Consider the following 16,636-nt stretch of genomic DNA (forward strand, 5'->3'; position numbering starts at 1 on the left):
TTGAATGGATGAGTATAGAAAATGCTTTTAGATTTATGATTTTAGATTATTTAGATTCTCATGTCTATTTCGGCAGGAAAGACACACTGCTGGCTGCTGCTCTTTCAAACTCAGCATCCGCCCACAAACTTATTTTCTGAGAACCTGCTGGGCGCGCAGGGATTCGCCTTATTCTCACTCCCACAGTCGGGGAAAGTGAGGCCTGGGCAGGACCAGACACGCCCAAGGTCAGCCTGGTAGGCGAGGCTGGGGCTCCAAGCGCTGACCCGGGCCCTCGCCCGCCCGGGCCGCTCCTGCTGCCCAGGGCTCGGGAGTCGCCACAGCCCCCTCCCGTTGGGATACAGATCTCCGGAGCCACCGATTCGGGGGCTGCGCATCCTCTTCCGGACCCAGTAAGTTATCTCCCAAATGGGTGCTGGGCATGCCCCGGGGGCCAGGCCTCCCCTTCTCCGTCCCCAGCCTTCCCTGGGACCCCGACAGGGTGCGGAGTGGGAAGTGCTGAGCAGCGGCCAAGCGTGACCGAGTCCGAGTTCCCCGCCACCCGGCCTGCCGCCCGCTGGGGTCCCCGGCCCGCCTCCCGCCCACGTGGCCGGCCCGGCCTCCCCGCCCCCGGCCCCGCCCCGCCCCGGGGAGCCGCCCCCGTAGCGGCCGCTGCCAGAGTCGTAGCCGCGGCGTGCGCCAGCCCCGCGGATCGAGCCCGTGCTGGGAGCCGAGGTGAGTGTGGGTGGCTGGCCTGGAGCCCCGCTACTCCGCTAGCCTTCCCGGGCCGGAGACCCTGCTAGACACCCTGGGGCGGGAGGCTTTCCCGGGCTGGTTCCTCTCCACTTCACCCACCAAGCCGGAGCTAGACCCCACCTCCAAGCCGCCCTCGCTCATCCCGGTGCCCGCGGCACAGTGCGCGCTCCTGGCTCCGGGCACCCTGAACGCTCAGGGGAACCCTGGACGCGGCACAGGTAGGCAGTGCCACGACCAGCCCCGACCGGACGCCGCTCCGCCTAGACCCTGCCTTCGACCCTCTGGTAGCTCTTGGGCTAAAAGTTCCCGGACCCACTTCCGGGGAGGGAGGTGCCACCTGTCTTGGGGTGCAGCCCCTTTCCCTCCGCGGGTCTTCCCGTCGGGCGCTGTTTGTCGGGGCTCGCAGGACCCACCAGTCACTTCGCGGTGGGGAACCCGGCTTTGGGCGCGCGGGGCGGTGGCTGCGGTCTCGGGCCCACTCGGGCTCCCGTGCTTGTTGCAGCTTAAACTAAGCGGCTCGAGGAGCCAAGGATAGAGGGGGAGGCGGACACCATGGGGTTAAGGCGAACTTCGGTCCCTCGTAGCCAGAGAGGGGCAAGCGTTTTCTGAGTGTGGAAGTTTCTACTGAGTCGAGTTCCCGTGGGCTTTGCCACGAGGAAGAAACGCGCTTGCAGTATCAGCGGCCTCATCAAGGGCTTATACATTGCTGAAACTGAGTGACTTGTTCCTCAGTTCCATTTAATGCCTAAATCAGGCTTGCCTCCAGGACTGGGTAAGGATGTGAGAACTGCTAAACGGTGGTTGTCTTGGGTGAGCTAGCAGAAACTTATTTCTAAGCAGTTCATGCACTGCCCAGGTGTTACCACCTTCTACCCTGGGGTGTGGAAGAGTTTTGCTATGTCTGGGTGTCAGCTGTGTAGTCTTGCACAAGTTACTTCACCTGCCCATGCCTCAGTTTCCTCATCTGTAGAGTGGAGATGATAATAGGAGAAACCTTTAAAGGCTGTGTAAGATTAAAGTTTTTATTGTAGTGCCTGGTACAAGGTAAGTTCTCCCTCGGCTAACTGTCCTTCTTGTTACTATTTTGACTGACATGAACAGAGCACCACCATCCCAAACTCCCCTGTGAGCTAGGTGAGCAAGCTCTCCGCACTTCCCCATTTCCTGATAAGGACCTGAATTATTTACACAGTAGCTGTGGTGTCCCCTTCCACCTTGAAACACTTGGGCTTTGCATTAACACTTCCTATGCTTAACCAGCTTTGTGCGAAATGTTATCTCAGAATGTGAGATTAGAGATGACCTTTGTCAAGGACAGTCCTGGAAAACGGGGTCTTGGACCTTCTCTGGAGGCTCTGGGGTGTTGTGGGATGTTTCCCTCACTGGAGTGGAGTGGATAAGGTTTCATTAGGACCCCTTCAGGCCTTGGTCCCCCTGGCAGGCTGACATCTTCTATCAGAGCTAGATGAGGTAGTGGGGGAGTCTGTTTATGGGTCTGAGGGTCTGATCTTGTCCCCTCTCATTTACTCACCTCTAACAGGTTGTCCCTTCTATCAGTGGGGTGCTCCTGGGCTGAACCAGTTTAGTTTTTTCTTGTAGCGGTGGTAACCACAGACAGACATTCTGAACCTGGGGCTCTAAGAACCTTCTGAAATACACCTGAGATGCTTGGAGCCCAGGTGTGTATTTTTTCAGAGGGTTCTGTTTAGATCGTATTCTACAAAAGGCCCGCATCCTCCAAACGTGGGCCCTGAACGCCAAGTGGGAAGATGGGAGTTATGGTTCCCTATACAAGACAGGCCCAATTTTTTATGGAGTCAAGATGTCAGCATTTCCTCTGTCCCTGAGGTAGAGGTGCACACATGTTCCTTTGTGCCCTTGCTCAGAGCACACCTACCAGTGGAAAGTTCAGAGTCAAATCAGCTCTGCCTTGACTTGAGAAAATCTGATAAAGAAGTCAGTGGGGAAAGAAGGCAGGTGCGGTGGAGGGAGATGTGTGTTTAGGGCCTGTGGTGGGGCCTTTAGGATAGGATGCAGTTGATGAATATTTGAACTCGTCAGGAGACTTCTCAGACTTCTCTTTTGCACGTGCTTTTCCTTCTGCTGAGCACACTCTTTCATCACCTTTTCTCATGTCTGGCACTTTCATGCCATTTAGCTCAATGTTTCCTCTGTAGAAAAGTTTCCCCTGACAACTTTGTCCAGAGCAGCCCCTTCTCTGTCAGTTTCTGTCATGTTCCCCCATTTTTTAAATTTATTTTTGGTTGCACTCGGTCTTTGTTGCTGTGTGAGGACTTTGTCTAGTCGCAGAGAGAGAGGACTAGTCTCTAAATGCAGTGTACAGGCTTCTCGTTGCGTTGGCTTCTCTTGTTGCGGAGCACGGGCTCTAGGTGTGCAGGTTCAGAACTTGGGGCACATGGGTTTAGTTGCTCTGCAGCATGTGGGATCTTCCCAGACTAGGGATCCCCTGTGTTGGCAGGCAGATTTGTATCCTCTGCACCACCAGAGAAGTCCCGTATTCCCCCATTGTATTTTACTCTTGGAGCTTGCCTCAAATGGTTTTCCTCACGGATCTGCTCATGGGTTTATTGTCTTCGTCCACCCAGAAGAACATAAAATCCTGTTGCCCTTGTCCCTGCTCCACTCTGGCCCCTGGCACACAGTAAGTGCTCACTAAATGTCCGTGAGGGACAGCACGCATTGGGTATCCACTGAGGGAGGCTCGTGGAGGCTGGAGAGGTTTAGGAGTAGTGAAATGCGAAGGAACTGGCCCATAGGAATGTCAGTCTACAGCGTGACCTTTGAGGTCACACAGTTCAGCCTGCAGTTTAAAGCACCTCCACAGCACCTCCTCCTAGTTACTGCTTAACCCAAGTTTGGATCCTCCGATGAAGGGAACTCGTTGCCTCCTGAGAGAGCCTATTCCTGGCAGAGAAAGATGTGGGATGCAGAGAACCGGATGTCGTCCCCGTACCCCCTCTGATGAGGAGGAGAGGTGCGTACTACTGCTCCAGTTTTTCTGGTCCATGTTGCATCCTGATCCTTTCATCCACCACCCACCCATCCCAGTGAGCTGCCTCTGTTTCTCTGCCATCACCAAAGTTCCTGAGCCCCTGACCAGAGCTCAGTGTTCTCCTGAGTCAAAAGTCTTTGGAGGGTGCCTGAGGCAAGGAGGCACCAAAGAAAACTGCAATTGTTTAGAACCGTTCGAGGCCAAGCTCTCTATCGTCCGGGCTCCTGTAACTCACTGGGCAGCAGGGGTGGGTGGCCATGAGGAATGGGGCTCTGTTTCTTTCATTCGTTTTGTTCTTTTTTGAGATTTGTCAAGTTAATTCCTTAATCAGTTTATTAATTATAGTCCTAGCTATATTTTTAGAAGATTAATCCTTGGACCCATTACCTTAATGGTTTGTAAGGATATTGCCTGATTCGTGGCACCTCGCACAAACAGGTTGAAACTTGAATGAAAGCAAAATGTTTATGTATATGATGCTAATTTATTGAGTCAGTTCCAGTTTCTGTGGGAGGTCACCAGTGTGATGAGTGGAGCGGGGTCCACTGTGGAGAGTTTTGGAGGAAAACCTTGCTTTTTTTCCCCATGTACCTTAGCCACTTAGCTCAGCTAATTTTCTTCACTTATTCAAGAATCACTTACGTAGGGAGTGCCCTGGCACTGGTCACACAGCCGTCACGAAACCAACAGCGCTCCTCCCTTCAGAGTTCACATCGCAGGGGTGAAGATGGGTAATAGACAACTAGATCCATGATAAGATGCCAAGGGGAGTGGTCAGTGTGATGAAGGAGATGAAACTGGGTAAGGGGATTCAGAGTAGCTGGGATGGAGGCTGGTTTGGTTTAAGTTAGGGAACTTCTCTCTGAGGAAGCAGTATTTGAGCGGAAACCCATTTGAAAGAGGGAGCAGCCATGTGGGTGCCTTGGGGAAGACCACTCTTTACATATGGATATGGTCTGTCTCCCTGGGGAAAGGAGAGAGGAAATGAGGTGATAGGGGCAGAACCTCCCCCAGCCTCTCTCCAGATCTTAGCAGGTGGCTGGAGTAAGATCTCAGCCTTGTGTGTGCTCCTGGTTGACCAGGAGGCTGGTGTCTTTCCTTTCCAGAGAGTGGGACCCAGGGCAGTGATGTTCCTGAATCTGCTGCCTGGGCAATGAGCATGAGCCTCGGGGGCTTGATGCGGGATTCTCATTGGTTATAGCTGTGTGTGTGTGTGTTGGAATGTACCGTGGGAAAGGAACTAACGTAGCAGCCTTCAGTAAATGCCAGTTAATCTTCCCTGAATATCTGTTCAGTGACATGAAGAGAGACAGGTGTTATAAGTATCTTAGGCCTCTCTTGGGTGCACATCCCTGTGGAATGTCAGCTCTGGGAGGCAGAGTGAGTGTTCAGCCCCTGGCTCAGTGAGGGCTTGTGGGGACATTGGGCGGGTGCCCCAGGGTCTCTGGTGGCCATGGAGGAACAAGGCTACAGGAGGTGATCACTTTCATGTCCCAGGTGTCTCCTGGCTTTTCCAAGGTGAAGCACAGGTTTTCAGGGCAGAACTGGACATGGGGCCCAAGTCAAAACAGAAACGCTCAGAAAGAGAGGCTGGGGCCCCTGGCCAGAGTTGGAGGACAGAGGAGGCAGCTTGGTGTCTCGCCTGGCTCAGCCAGCTAAAGAGCAAGCTAGTTAGTTAACCAGTCCAACTTGGCTCCTTATCCCAACACCCCACCTCCACTTCCAGCCAGCATATAGTAACTTTATGGGTCTGAATTTGCTGGTAGAACCCCAACCTCTGAATTCAACTCCAGTTCTGAGCTCCATAATATTTTCCTGGAAACTGGAGCAGAGTACTGACCTGGCTTTGAAGCAGATTGAAACGTCTGGAGGTTGTAGAGATGGCAGTTGGGGTCTTGTGTTCCAGTCTCTGCTGCAGTGTTAACCGAGGGAGTGACCTTGGACAAGGTGCTTAATCTCTCCAAGCCTGTTGCAGTGAACCAGTGAAGTTGCTCAGTCGTGTCTGACTCTTTGCAATCTCATGGACTGTAGCCTTCCAGGCTCCTCCATCCATGGAATTTAGCCTTCCAGGCTCCTCCATCCATGGAATTTAGCCTACCAGGCTACTCCATCCATGGAATATTCCAGGCAAGAGTACTGGAGTGGGTTGCCATTTCCTTCTCCAGGGAATCTTCCCAACCCAGGGATTGAAGCCAGGTCTCTCACACTGTAGGCAGACGCTTTACCATCTGAGCCACCAAGGAAGCCCCCAGACCTGTTTGCCCATCTGTAAAGGGAGGTAGTGCTTGCCTGTACCTCAGAGTTTTGCTCTGAGGATTAATTGAAAAGATATTTGCAAAGTGTTTACCCTGTTCACAGCCTGCATGTGGCGGGGCTTACTGGGGTCATCATCTGGTACTTAGGATTGACCCAGGTCACTCCATCACTTCTTTGTGCTCCTATTGAAAAGGTGTGCTCAGACACACTGGAAGTTCTTCATTCAGATTTGGGGACTTCAGTGGTGTGGATGTTGTTCTTTTTGGAGACCATCTTATTAGACAAATCTGGATAATGGAGTTGGCGATTGGTTTATGGTGAGACAGAGGCCAAGCTGAACTGCTGCCAAGACCTCTTTCCCAACTATAGCCCCCCGTTCTCTCCCAGCGGTACCCTATGTCGTCATGGCCGTCACTCCCTGAGGGGCATATGACACCTTTGGAACTTGGCTGCTTCAGCTCACGGTTCTGATTCACCTTCACCCCAGGTCCCCACTGGTTCCTGTAACAGAATGAACCTGACATCCTCCAAACACCCCAGAAGCTTTTCCACTTTCAAATCTTTGCTCCTGCTATTCCCACTACTTGGGATGCTCTTTTGCTCTTGTCCACTTTCACAGCTTCCCTCACTACCCAACTCCAGTGGCCTCTTCCTTTTTCTTCTGTTTTGGCCAGAAAAAGAAATTATCTTTTGCATGCGTTGCCCTGATTATTTCTTAATACACAGAAAAGCAAGCAAATCAGAAATTGTAGAGTAAATAACGAAGTTCCACCTCCCTCATCCCAGGCTTACATCCAGAAAGAAGGTTTATGATCAGCTGGGTGTGTATTTGTCTTACAACCTTACATAACAAGTTTGTGTACCTGTGTATATTTTTTTAAAAGGCTAACATAATCACTTATTTTGTATGTATTCTTCTCCAGCCTTTCCCGCTCCCCCCCTGCCCCCACCATTTAACCATATGTCCAAGAGCACCTTCTCTGTCCATATGCTCTCTTGTTTTTACCTGCCCTGGCTCTCACCTTCCCCTGGAAGAGTGTACAAATTTGTGTGGAAATGGATTTTCACTTCTCTTAGGTATGTACCGAGCAGTGGAATTGCAGGTCGTATGGTGACTCAATGATTAACATTTTGAGGAACTGCCAAATGTTTGCCTTGTGGCTGTTCCATTCTGCAGTCCCACCAGCAGTGTGTGAAGGCTCCAATGACTCCACATCCTCACCGATGCTTACCACTGTCCATCTTCTTGATCATTGCTGTTCTAGTCCAGGTGAAGTGATCTCATTGTGGTTTTGATTTTCATTTTCCTAATGGTTAGGGGTGTTAAATATGTTTTTTAACTTTATTTTTTAGAGCAGTTTTGGGTTTATAGTAAAATTGAGAGGAGGATACAGAGATTTTCCCCTTGCTCCCTGCTCCCACACATGCCTAGCCCCCACCATTATTAGCATGGCTCACCGGAATGCTACATTCATCACCAAGGATGAACTTGCAGGGGCACTTCATGGACATCTAAATTCTATAGTTTCCCTAAGTGCTCATCGCTCTTGGTGTTCTCCTTTCAGTGGATTTGGGTAAGTGTACAATGACATATGTCCATCTTAACAATGCCATACAGAATATTTCACTACTGAAAAACCCTCTGTGCTCTACCTGTTCATACCTTCCTCCACCCCCGCCGTATTCAATGGTCTTTTTGTTGTCTCCATGGTTTGGCTTTTCTAGAATGTCACACTGTTGGAATCATACACTGTGTGTCCTTCTCATTTTGGCTTCTTTCACTTAGTAATATGAATTTAAGATTTCCCATGTCTTTTCATGAATTGATAGCACATTTTTAGCGCTGAATGACATTATCTGGGTGTATCCCAGTTTATTTTTCCCTTTACCTACTGAAGGCCATCTTGGTTGCTTCCAAGTACTTAAAATTATGAATAAAGCCTCTATAAACATCTATGTGCAGGTTTTTGTGTGGACATAAGCTTTCAGCTCTTTTGGGTAAACACCAGGGAGTGGATCATATGATAAGAGTGTCCTTAGTTGTTGTGGGTTTTTTTGGCTGTGCTGGGTCTTTATTGCTACATGCGGTCTTTCTCTATTTGCTGTGAGCAGGGGCCGCTCCTTGCTGCGGTGCATGGGCTTCTCATAGCAGTGGTTTCTCTTGTTGTGAGCATGGGTTCTCGGCACGTGGCCTTCGGTTGTCCGGCTTCAGTAGGTGTGGCTGGCGTGCACAAGAGCAAGGGCTCAGAAGTTGTGGTTCATGGGGTTAGTTCTGCAGCTTGTGGGATCTTCCCAGACCAGGCATCGATCCCACGTCCCCTGCACTGGCAGGTAGATTCTTGACCCCCACATCACCAGGGAAGCCCCAGCGTGTTTAGTTTTTTGAGAAACCTTCACACTGCCTTCCAAAGTGGCTGTACCGTTGTGCATCCCCAGCAGCAGCATACGAGAGAGGGCCTGTTGCTCCACCTGCTAGTCAGCATTTAGTACTGTTAGTTTTTTGGATTTTAGCCTTTGCCGTAGGTATGTAATGGTGTCCTCCTTGCTGTTTTATGTTTCCCTGTTGTCATGTGATGATATGTAGCATCTTTTCCTGTGCTTACTTGCCATGTGTATATCTTCTTTGTTGAGGTGTCTTTTAAGGTCTTTGGGCCATTTTTCATTCAGATGGTTTCTTATTATTCAGTTTTAAGAGTTCTTGGTATATTTTGTGTAACAGTCCTTTACCACTTGTGTCTTTCACAAATACTTTCTCCCACTCTGTGGCTTATCTTCTTTTACTCTTGGTATTATCTACTGCAGAGGAGAAATTTTTTTAAATTTTATGAAGTCCAGTTTATTATTTCATTCATGAATTGTGTTATTGGTGTTAGATCTAAAAAGTCATCACCGTTACAAGGTATTCTCGGCTTTCTGCTGTTTTATTTTTTGGGAGTTTCAGATATTTGCATTTTACAAGGTCTGTGATGTATCTTGAGTTAATTTTTGTGAAGGATGTGATGTCTATGTCTAGATTTTCTTTTTGTGTGTGTGTGTGGATGTTCAGGTGTTCTCAGCACCCTTTGTGGAAAAGATGGTCTTTGCCCTACTGTATTGCCTTTGTTCTTTGTCAGAGATCAGTAGACTGTATTTATGGGGGTCTATTTCTCTGCTCTCTGTTCTGTTCCATTGATTTTTTTTTTTGGTCTCGTCTTGCCAGTACTGTGCTGTTTTGATTACTGGAGCTTTATAGTAAATCCTGTCTTGAAGTGTCAGTCCTCCAACTTTGTTCTCCCTCAGTATTGTGTTGATTGACTATCTTTTAATGTGTTTATCAGCCATTTGTATATTGTCTTTGGAGAAATGTCTGTTCAGATCTTTTGCTTATTTAAAAAACTGGGTTGTGTTTTTACTACTGAGTTATAAGGTGCTTTATATATTTTAGATTCAGTCCCTTATCAGATAGATACATAATTTTTCAGTATTTTCTGCCATTCTTTGGGTTGGTCTTTTCACTTTTTTGATGGTGTCCTTTGAAGCCCAAGGTTTTAATTTAGGTGAAGCCAACTTACCTATTTTTCTTGTGTTGCTTCTGCTTTTGGTGTCTTAACTAAGAAACCTTTACCTAATCTAAGATCATAAAGACTTATGGCTAAATTTTCTTCTAAGGATTTTACAGTTGTAGCTCTTTTATTTAGCTCTTTGATCCATTTTGGGTTAATTTTTGTGTGTGGTGTGAGGTAGACCAGTACAGCTTCATTCTTTTGCATGTGGATGCCCTGTTGACCCTGCGCGGTCTGTTGAAAAGACTGTTCTTCTATTGAGTTGTTTTGACATCCTTGTCAGAAATCAGTCACAAATGTGTTTATTTTTGCATTCTCAGTTCTATTCTATTGATCTATATGTCTGTCCTTATGATACTACCATTGTCAGTTCTGTCTTGATTATTATACCCTTGTAGTAAGTTTTGAAATCAACAATTATGAATTCTTTCAACTTTGTTCTTTTCTGTGATTGTTTTGGCTCTTTTGGGTCCCCATATGAATTTTAAGATCAACTTAAAATTTAAGATCAGCTGTCAATTTCTGCAAAAAAGACAGCTAAGTATTTGACAAGGGTTGTACTGAGTCTGTAGTCAGTGGGAAGTTTGACAGTCTCATCCATACTAAGTCCAGTCCTGAAATACTTTTCCTGGGTGCATCACTCACCTCCACCGGTCATTGTCTTATGGGGACACACTCCGAGGCCCACCCTTCAGGCTGCACAGACAAAAATCCAGGAACATCAGCATCTTTTTTCATTGTTGGAGAAAGTGACACCATATAGTGTAGTGTTTGAGGCTGAAGGCCTTGGATGAGACATTTAACCCCCGATTTTGTGGAATGGGGGTGCACCTGGCACTGACCAAGCATGCGACCGACCGGCTCCCTTTACTCTGAGGCTGTGATGAAGATCCCTAAGGATACTCCCCAATTCCCCCGCCTCCATGCCTTGAGAAATGCGGTGAGAACTAAGGACCCCACACCCTGGAGGCACCAGGGAATGGTGGAAGGCATTGGAGTAAGGCTGCACTTTAACTTGTTTTATCTACTAGGCAAATAGATTGCATTTAACGGGAGGGCTTTTGCTGCTAAAGCAATTGCCCCCCCCCCCATCATAGTTTGAAGAATGGAATAAAAATAAGAACGGAATACTATCACATATTAAAAGATTAGTTTACACCCCTACACGCACTTATATGTTCCAGATGTAATGCCTTGGCACAAGCCCAAGGTTGTATTCTCACAGAAGAAGAAATAAGAAGCACAGCACCTACATGTGCATCTGTAGGAACCTGGTTTTCTGAATTTAAGGAACAACCTGGGGACTCCATTGAAAACTGCAGATCCACTCACACCTCAGCTTACTCTCAGCTGGGACAAGGAGCTCCATTTTAAACAAAACAGTGCTAATGCATGTGTGTGTGTTTGTGTTTGTCTGTGGTGGGGGATTGGAGTTGTTTATCATTGTTGTTACAAAAAAGTTGGGGCTGAGTTTTTCATTTTTGGAGGGGAAAAACTTACATGCAATAGAAATTATTTTGAGATCTTCAAACTCTAAGCTCCTTTGGTGTAACAGATTCCCTTTACCTAAGCTATAAGAACAGTTGATAGGGATTGCATTTCCATTCTTAAGTGAGGAGTGTGTGTGGCTGGAAAGTTAGGGGAAAAACACAGTGACATAACCCAGCCCCCAAACAAGGAAGCACATTACAGAGCTGAGGTTCCAGCCTCAGAAGGTACAGCTTAACTGACCTTATGTAACCTCTCTTTATGACACATCTCCGGGGTGGGGGGAGCGGAGCCGGGGGCGGGGGGGGGGGGAGAGAACTGTGTCTCTCCAGCATGGCTTTAATTTTACAAAAGCCCTGTGCAGCCTTGCAGACTCAAGTGGTTTTCTTAGCAAATCACATTTCATGTGTTCTGGGCTGGGCAGGGCCTCACTAATCCTTGGCCAGCATTGTGAGTCAGAAAATATTTAAATGACCGCCTGAGTCCTTTGAGGAGAGAGAGTTGGCAAGTTAACTTAGGGAGCTGGAGTGACTCTTAAGCAGCATTGCAGGAAACAGGGGTAAAATTGACACCAATGTTAGCAGCTTTCTTTTACTATGCTAGTAAAGAAAGGCGTATTACCTCTTAGGGTGAGATAATAATGACAATGCTACCAAATTTTATTGAGCACTTACTATATGGAGGAAGCTGGTTTTTCACACTTGTTTTTCACTGTGACCCATTGTAAGACAAAAATCTAAACAGTCTGTGTGTGTGTAACCTGGTCTGTGTGTGTGTGTGTATGCACACATATCTAAAACAAATTTGGTAACCACTACTCACCCTATGTATGTCTAGTGTCCTCTGATAATTCCCACATTAATGAATTTATGCTATTTTTTAACAAATGATGGTTGTGAGACCCACTAAATTTATTTCACTAATAGGTCAGAAACTTACTATTTGAAAAACACTGCTACACAATTTACTTTGTGTTTTATATGTGCTATCACATTTAATTCTTACAGCAGACTCATGGAGGGGGTATTATTTACCCCCATTTTATATATAGAAAAATTGAGGTACACAGAGGTAGCTTGCCCAGGGTCACCCTGTGAATAATAGTGGAGCTGGACTTGAACCCAGAAAGATCTGGTACTGTTATCAGTTCAAAGGAATATGGTGTAACTTAGTATCCTAATGAGTTGTTATACACTGAAGAAAATAGCCATAGAAAGGATACAAAATTATTACCACTAGTATGATGTATAGTTGCATTTAAAATTAATGTAAATACTTTGATGAGTTTGATCAATATATAGACAGATGTTATTCTTCCTAGATTTGCTGTATTTTGTGGGGGTTTTTTGTTTACATTTTAAATCATGTAATGACTTGACATTTTATGAAAGTATTGGTTGTAAGAGATGATTTCTGATAGGAATTCAGTTATTTTAGGAGTGCATTAGGGTTCTCCAGAGAAACAAAGTCCCTAGTATACAGAAGGCTGTAGAATATTATCATCAGTTCAGTTCAGTCTCTCAGTCATGTCTGACTCTTTGTGACTCCATGGAATGCAACACGCCAGGCCTCCCTGTCCATCACCAACTCCCGGAATTTGCTCAAACACATGTCCGTTGAGTCGGTGATGCCATCCAACCACCTCATCCTCTGTCGTCCCCTTCTCCTTCCACCTTCAGTCTTTCCTAGCATCGGGGTCTTTTCAAATGAGTCAGTTCTTCACATCAGGTGGTCAAAATATTGGAGTTTCAGCTTCAACATCAGTCCTTCCAGTGAATATTCAGGAGTGATACCCTTTAGGATGGACTGGTTGGATCTCCTTGCACTCCAAGGGACTCTTCAAGAGTCTTCTCCAACACCACAGTTCAAAAGCATCGATTCTTCAGCGCTCAGCTTTCTTTATAGTCCAACTCTCACATCCATGCATGACTACTGGAAAAACCATAGCCTTGACTAGATGGACATTTGTTGGCAAAGTAATGTCTCTGCTTTTTAATATACTGTCTAGGTTGGTGATAACTTTTCTTCCAAGGAGTAAGCATCTTTTAATTTCATGGCTGCAGTCACCATCTGCAGTGATTTTGGAGCCCCCCAAAATGAAATCTGCCACTATTTCTACTGTTTCCCCATCTGTTTGCCATGAAGTGGTAGGACTGGAAGCCATGATATTAGTTTTTTGAATGTTGAGCTTTAGGCCAACTTTTTCACTCTCTTTCACTTTCATCAAGAGGCTCTTTAGTTCTTCACTTTCTGCCAGAAGGGTGGTGTCATCTGCATATCTGAGGTTACAGATATTTCTCTCAGCAATCTTGACTCCAGCTTGTGCTTCATCCAGCCCAGCGTTTCTCATGATGTACTGTGCATAGAAGTTAAATAAGCAGGGTGACAATATACAGCCTTGACGTACTCCTTTTCATATTTCGAACCAGTCTGTTGTTCCATGTCCAGTTCTAACTGTTGCTTCCTGACCTGCATATAGGTTTCTCAGGAGGCAGGTCAGGTGATCTGGTATTCCCATCTCTTTCAGAATTTTCCAGTTTGTGGTGATTCACATAGTCAGAGGCTTTGGCATAGTCAATAAAGCAAAAGTAGATGTTTTTCTGGAACTCTCTTGCTTTTTCGAAGATCCAGCAGATGTTGGTAATTTGATGTCTGGTTCCTCTGCCTTTTCTAAATCCAGCTTGAACATCTGGAAGTTCACGGTTCATGTATTGTTGAAGCCTGGCTTTGAGAATTTTGGGCATTACTTTACTAGCATGTGAGATGAGTGCAATTGTGCGGTAGTTTGAGCGTTCTTTGGCATTGCCTTTCTTTGGGATTGGAATGAAAACTGACCTTTTCCAGTCCTGTGGCCACTGCTGAATTTTCCAAATTTGCTGGCATATTGAGTGCAGCACTTTCACGGCATCGTCTTTTAGGATTTGAAATAGCTCAACTGGAATTCCATCACCTCCACTAGCTTTATTTGTAGTGATGCTTCCTAAGGCCCACTTGACTTCACATTCCAGGATGTCTGGCTCTAGGTGAGTGATCACACCATCGTGATTATCTGGGTTGAGATCTTTTTTGTATAATCCTGTGTATTCTTGCCACCTCTTCTTAATCTCTTCTGCTTCTGTTAGGTTCCTACTATTTCTGTCCTCTTTATTGAGCCCATCTTTGCATGAAATGTTCCCTTGGTATCTCTAATTTTCTTGAAGAGATCTTTAAAAGTCTTTCCCATTCTATTGTTTTCCTCTATTTCTTTGCAGTGATCAGTGAGGAAGGCTTTCTTATCTTTCCTTGCTATTCTCCAGAACTCTGCATTCAAAAGGGTATATCTTTCTTTTTCTTTTTTGCTTTTTACTTCTCTTCTTTTCACAGCTACTTGTAAGGCCTCCTGAGACAGCCATTTTGCTTTTGTAATGCTGAAGAAGCTGAAGTTGAACGGTTCTATGAAGACCTACAAGATCTTCTAGAACTAACACCCGAAAAAGATGTCCTTTTCATTATAGGGGACTGGAAAGCAAAAGTAGGAAGTCAAGAAACACCTGGAGTAACAGGCAAATTCGGCTTTGGAGTAGAGAATGAAGCAGGACAAAGGCTAATAGAGTTTTGCCAAGAGAACGCACTGATCACAGCAGACACCCTCTTCCAACAACACAAGAGAAGACTCTACACATGGACATCACCAAACAGTCAACACCGAAATCAGATTGATTATATTCTTTGCAGCCAAAGGTGGAGAAGCTCCATACAGTCAACAAAAATAAGACTAGGAGCTGACTGTGGCTCAGATCGTGAACTCCTTTTGCCAAATTCAAACTTAAAATTGAAGAAAGTAGGGAAAACCACTAGACCATTCAAGTATGACCTAAATCAAATCCCTTATGATTATAAGTGGAAGTGAGAAATAGATTTAAGGGACTAGATCTGATGGACAGAATGCCTGATGAACTATGGACAGAGGTGTGTGACATTGTACAGGAGACAGGGATCAAGACCATATCCAAGAAAAAAAAGAATATATATGTATCAGTGTATAATGTATCAGTGTATAATGATGTGTTATGCATAATATACATAGTATACAATATTATATAATAGAATGTTTTATATATTTTATATGTATATATATATACACACACATACCACGTATATTGGGAGAATTAGCAAGAGAACAAGAGAAGGAGAGAGAGATTTATTTTGAATCATTGGTGATTCCCGTATGTGATCGTCGAGGCTTGGCAAGTTAAAAATATGCAGAGTAGGCTAGCAAGCTGGAGGCTCAAGGAAGAGTTGCAGTTTGAATCCCAGGGCCATCTGCTGGCACAGTGCCTTCCTGCTAGTGGAGATCAGTCTTTGTTCCGTTAAGGCCTTCGACTGTTTGGATAAGGCCCACCCATATCATGTACACAGCTTGTTTTACTCTAACTCTACTGGTTTAAATGTAAATTTTATCTAAAAAAAATTCCTGTACCTTCACAGGAACATCTTGAGTAATGTTTGATGAACTATCTGAGCCTTAGGGTCTAGCCAAATTGATATTTAATACGAAGAATCACAGAGGTTAAGATACTGTTTGAAGTTGTTCAGAAGAAAGGAATAAGGCAATGGGAAGGAGAAGTGTGGTACTGTTAGAACTGGGAGGACATTTCAGAAAGAACTCCGTCTGCCATGACTGACTAACTGCAAGATAAGGCCATCCCTCTGCAGTTACAGAGCGACAGACAGCATGGATTGGCAGATGGGGTGGGGATGGGCGTGGCTCAGAGTTTCTGCCTTTGGGTTGAATGGATTTTTCTTGCATTTTATTTTTAGATCAGAGGCCTGAGAATTCATGGCCCTCACTGAGCAGGGCCATTCATCTGCAGCTACTGGGTGCTTGTTCAGTAGTTTTATCTCAACTGCTTTATGTGCTAATGCCGCATTTTTGTTTTAGCCTAAACTTGGAAGACTGCTCCTGTCTCCTGAGCCACCAGCTGTGACACAGCTGTGGTGACCTGTGGGTCACTGGTCACAGGAACTGCTGGTGCCCAGGGCTGTCTTCGGGGGAGCTCAGGCTGCATGTGTAAACGTGGCATCCCAGACAACATTATTATAGTTTTAATTGTATCTTTTTTTAAAATTGAGATATGTCACATACCATAAAATCAATCCACATTAAAATATATAATTTAGTAGTAGTTTTTAGTATATTTGCAAGGTTGTGCAGTCATTGCAACTGTCTGATTCCAGAATATTTTCATCATCGCAAAGTACATTAATTTTGAAAGTAAACATTCAAGAACACTATCCCATGATGAGGTCTGTCCCATCAGTACAGAAACATGCATGCTGTTATTTTTTCCAATTTAAAGAAAGAAAGAAAACAACCCACGCACTTCTTTCCTTCAGTCAGACTCCCATTTCTTTTCACTTGAGAGCAGAATTTCTTGAAAGAATTGTCTGCACTTGCTGACTCCCAATTATTTCCGCCCCCCCCCGCGCTTTCTGACTATTTTTTAATAAAAAAAAGTGATAAACTATACATAATGTAAAATTTACCATCCTAAGTGTCCAATTTAGTTAAGTACGTTCACACAGTTGTGCTGCAGTTTCCAGAATTTTTCATCTTGCAGAA

At 45.6% G+C, this 16,636-nt stretch overlaps 1 protein-coding gene across 4 annotated transcripts in view; it reads left to right on the forward strand.

Moving 5' to 3' along the window:
* The first annotated feature begins 271 nt into the window (after positions 1-271).
* ARHGEF3 (Rho guanine nucleotide exchange factor 3) overlaps positions 272-16,636 on the forward strand; it is a 310,527-nt gene continuing 294,162 nt past the window's right edge. Inside the window, exons 1-2 of one of the 4 annotated variants that reach the window (XM_043885392.1) lie at positions 692-714; positions 3,630-3,730. In XM_043885392.1, coding sequence (XP_043741327.1) covers positions 3,681-3,730 — 50 coding nt within the window. In that variant the 5' untranslated portion in view covers positions 692-714; positions 3,630-3,680. Of the gene's footprint in view, positions 393-632; positions 715-742; positions 954-3,629; positions 3,731-16,636 lie in introns of those variants that run through there. The other 3 variants (XM_043885395.1, XM_043885393.1, XM_043885394.1) reach the window with 3 other exon arrangements.

Source organism: Cervus elaphus, chromosome 24 (assembly GCF_910594005.1).
Source record: "Cervus elaphus chromosome 24, mCerEla1.1, whole genome shotgun sequence".
NCBI lineage: Eukaryota > Metazoa > Chordata > Mammalia > Artiodactyla > Cervidae > Cervus > Cervus elaphus.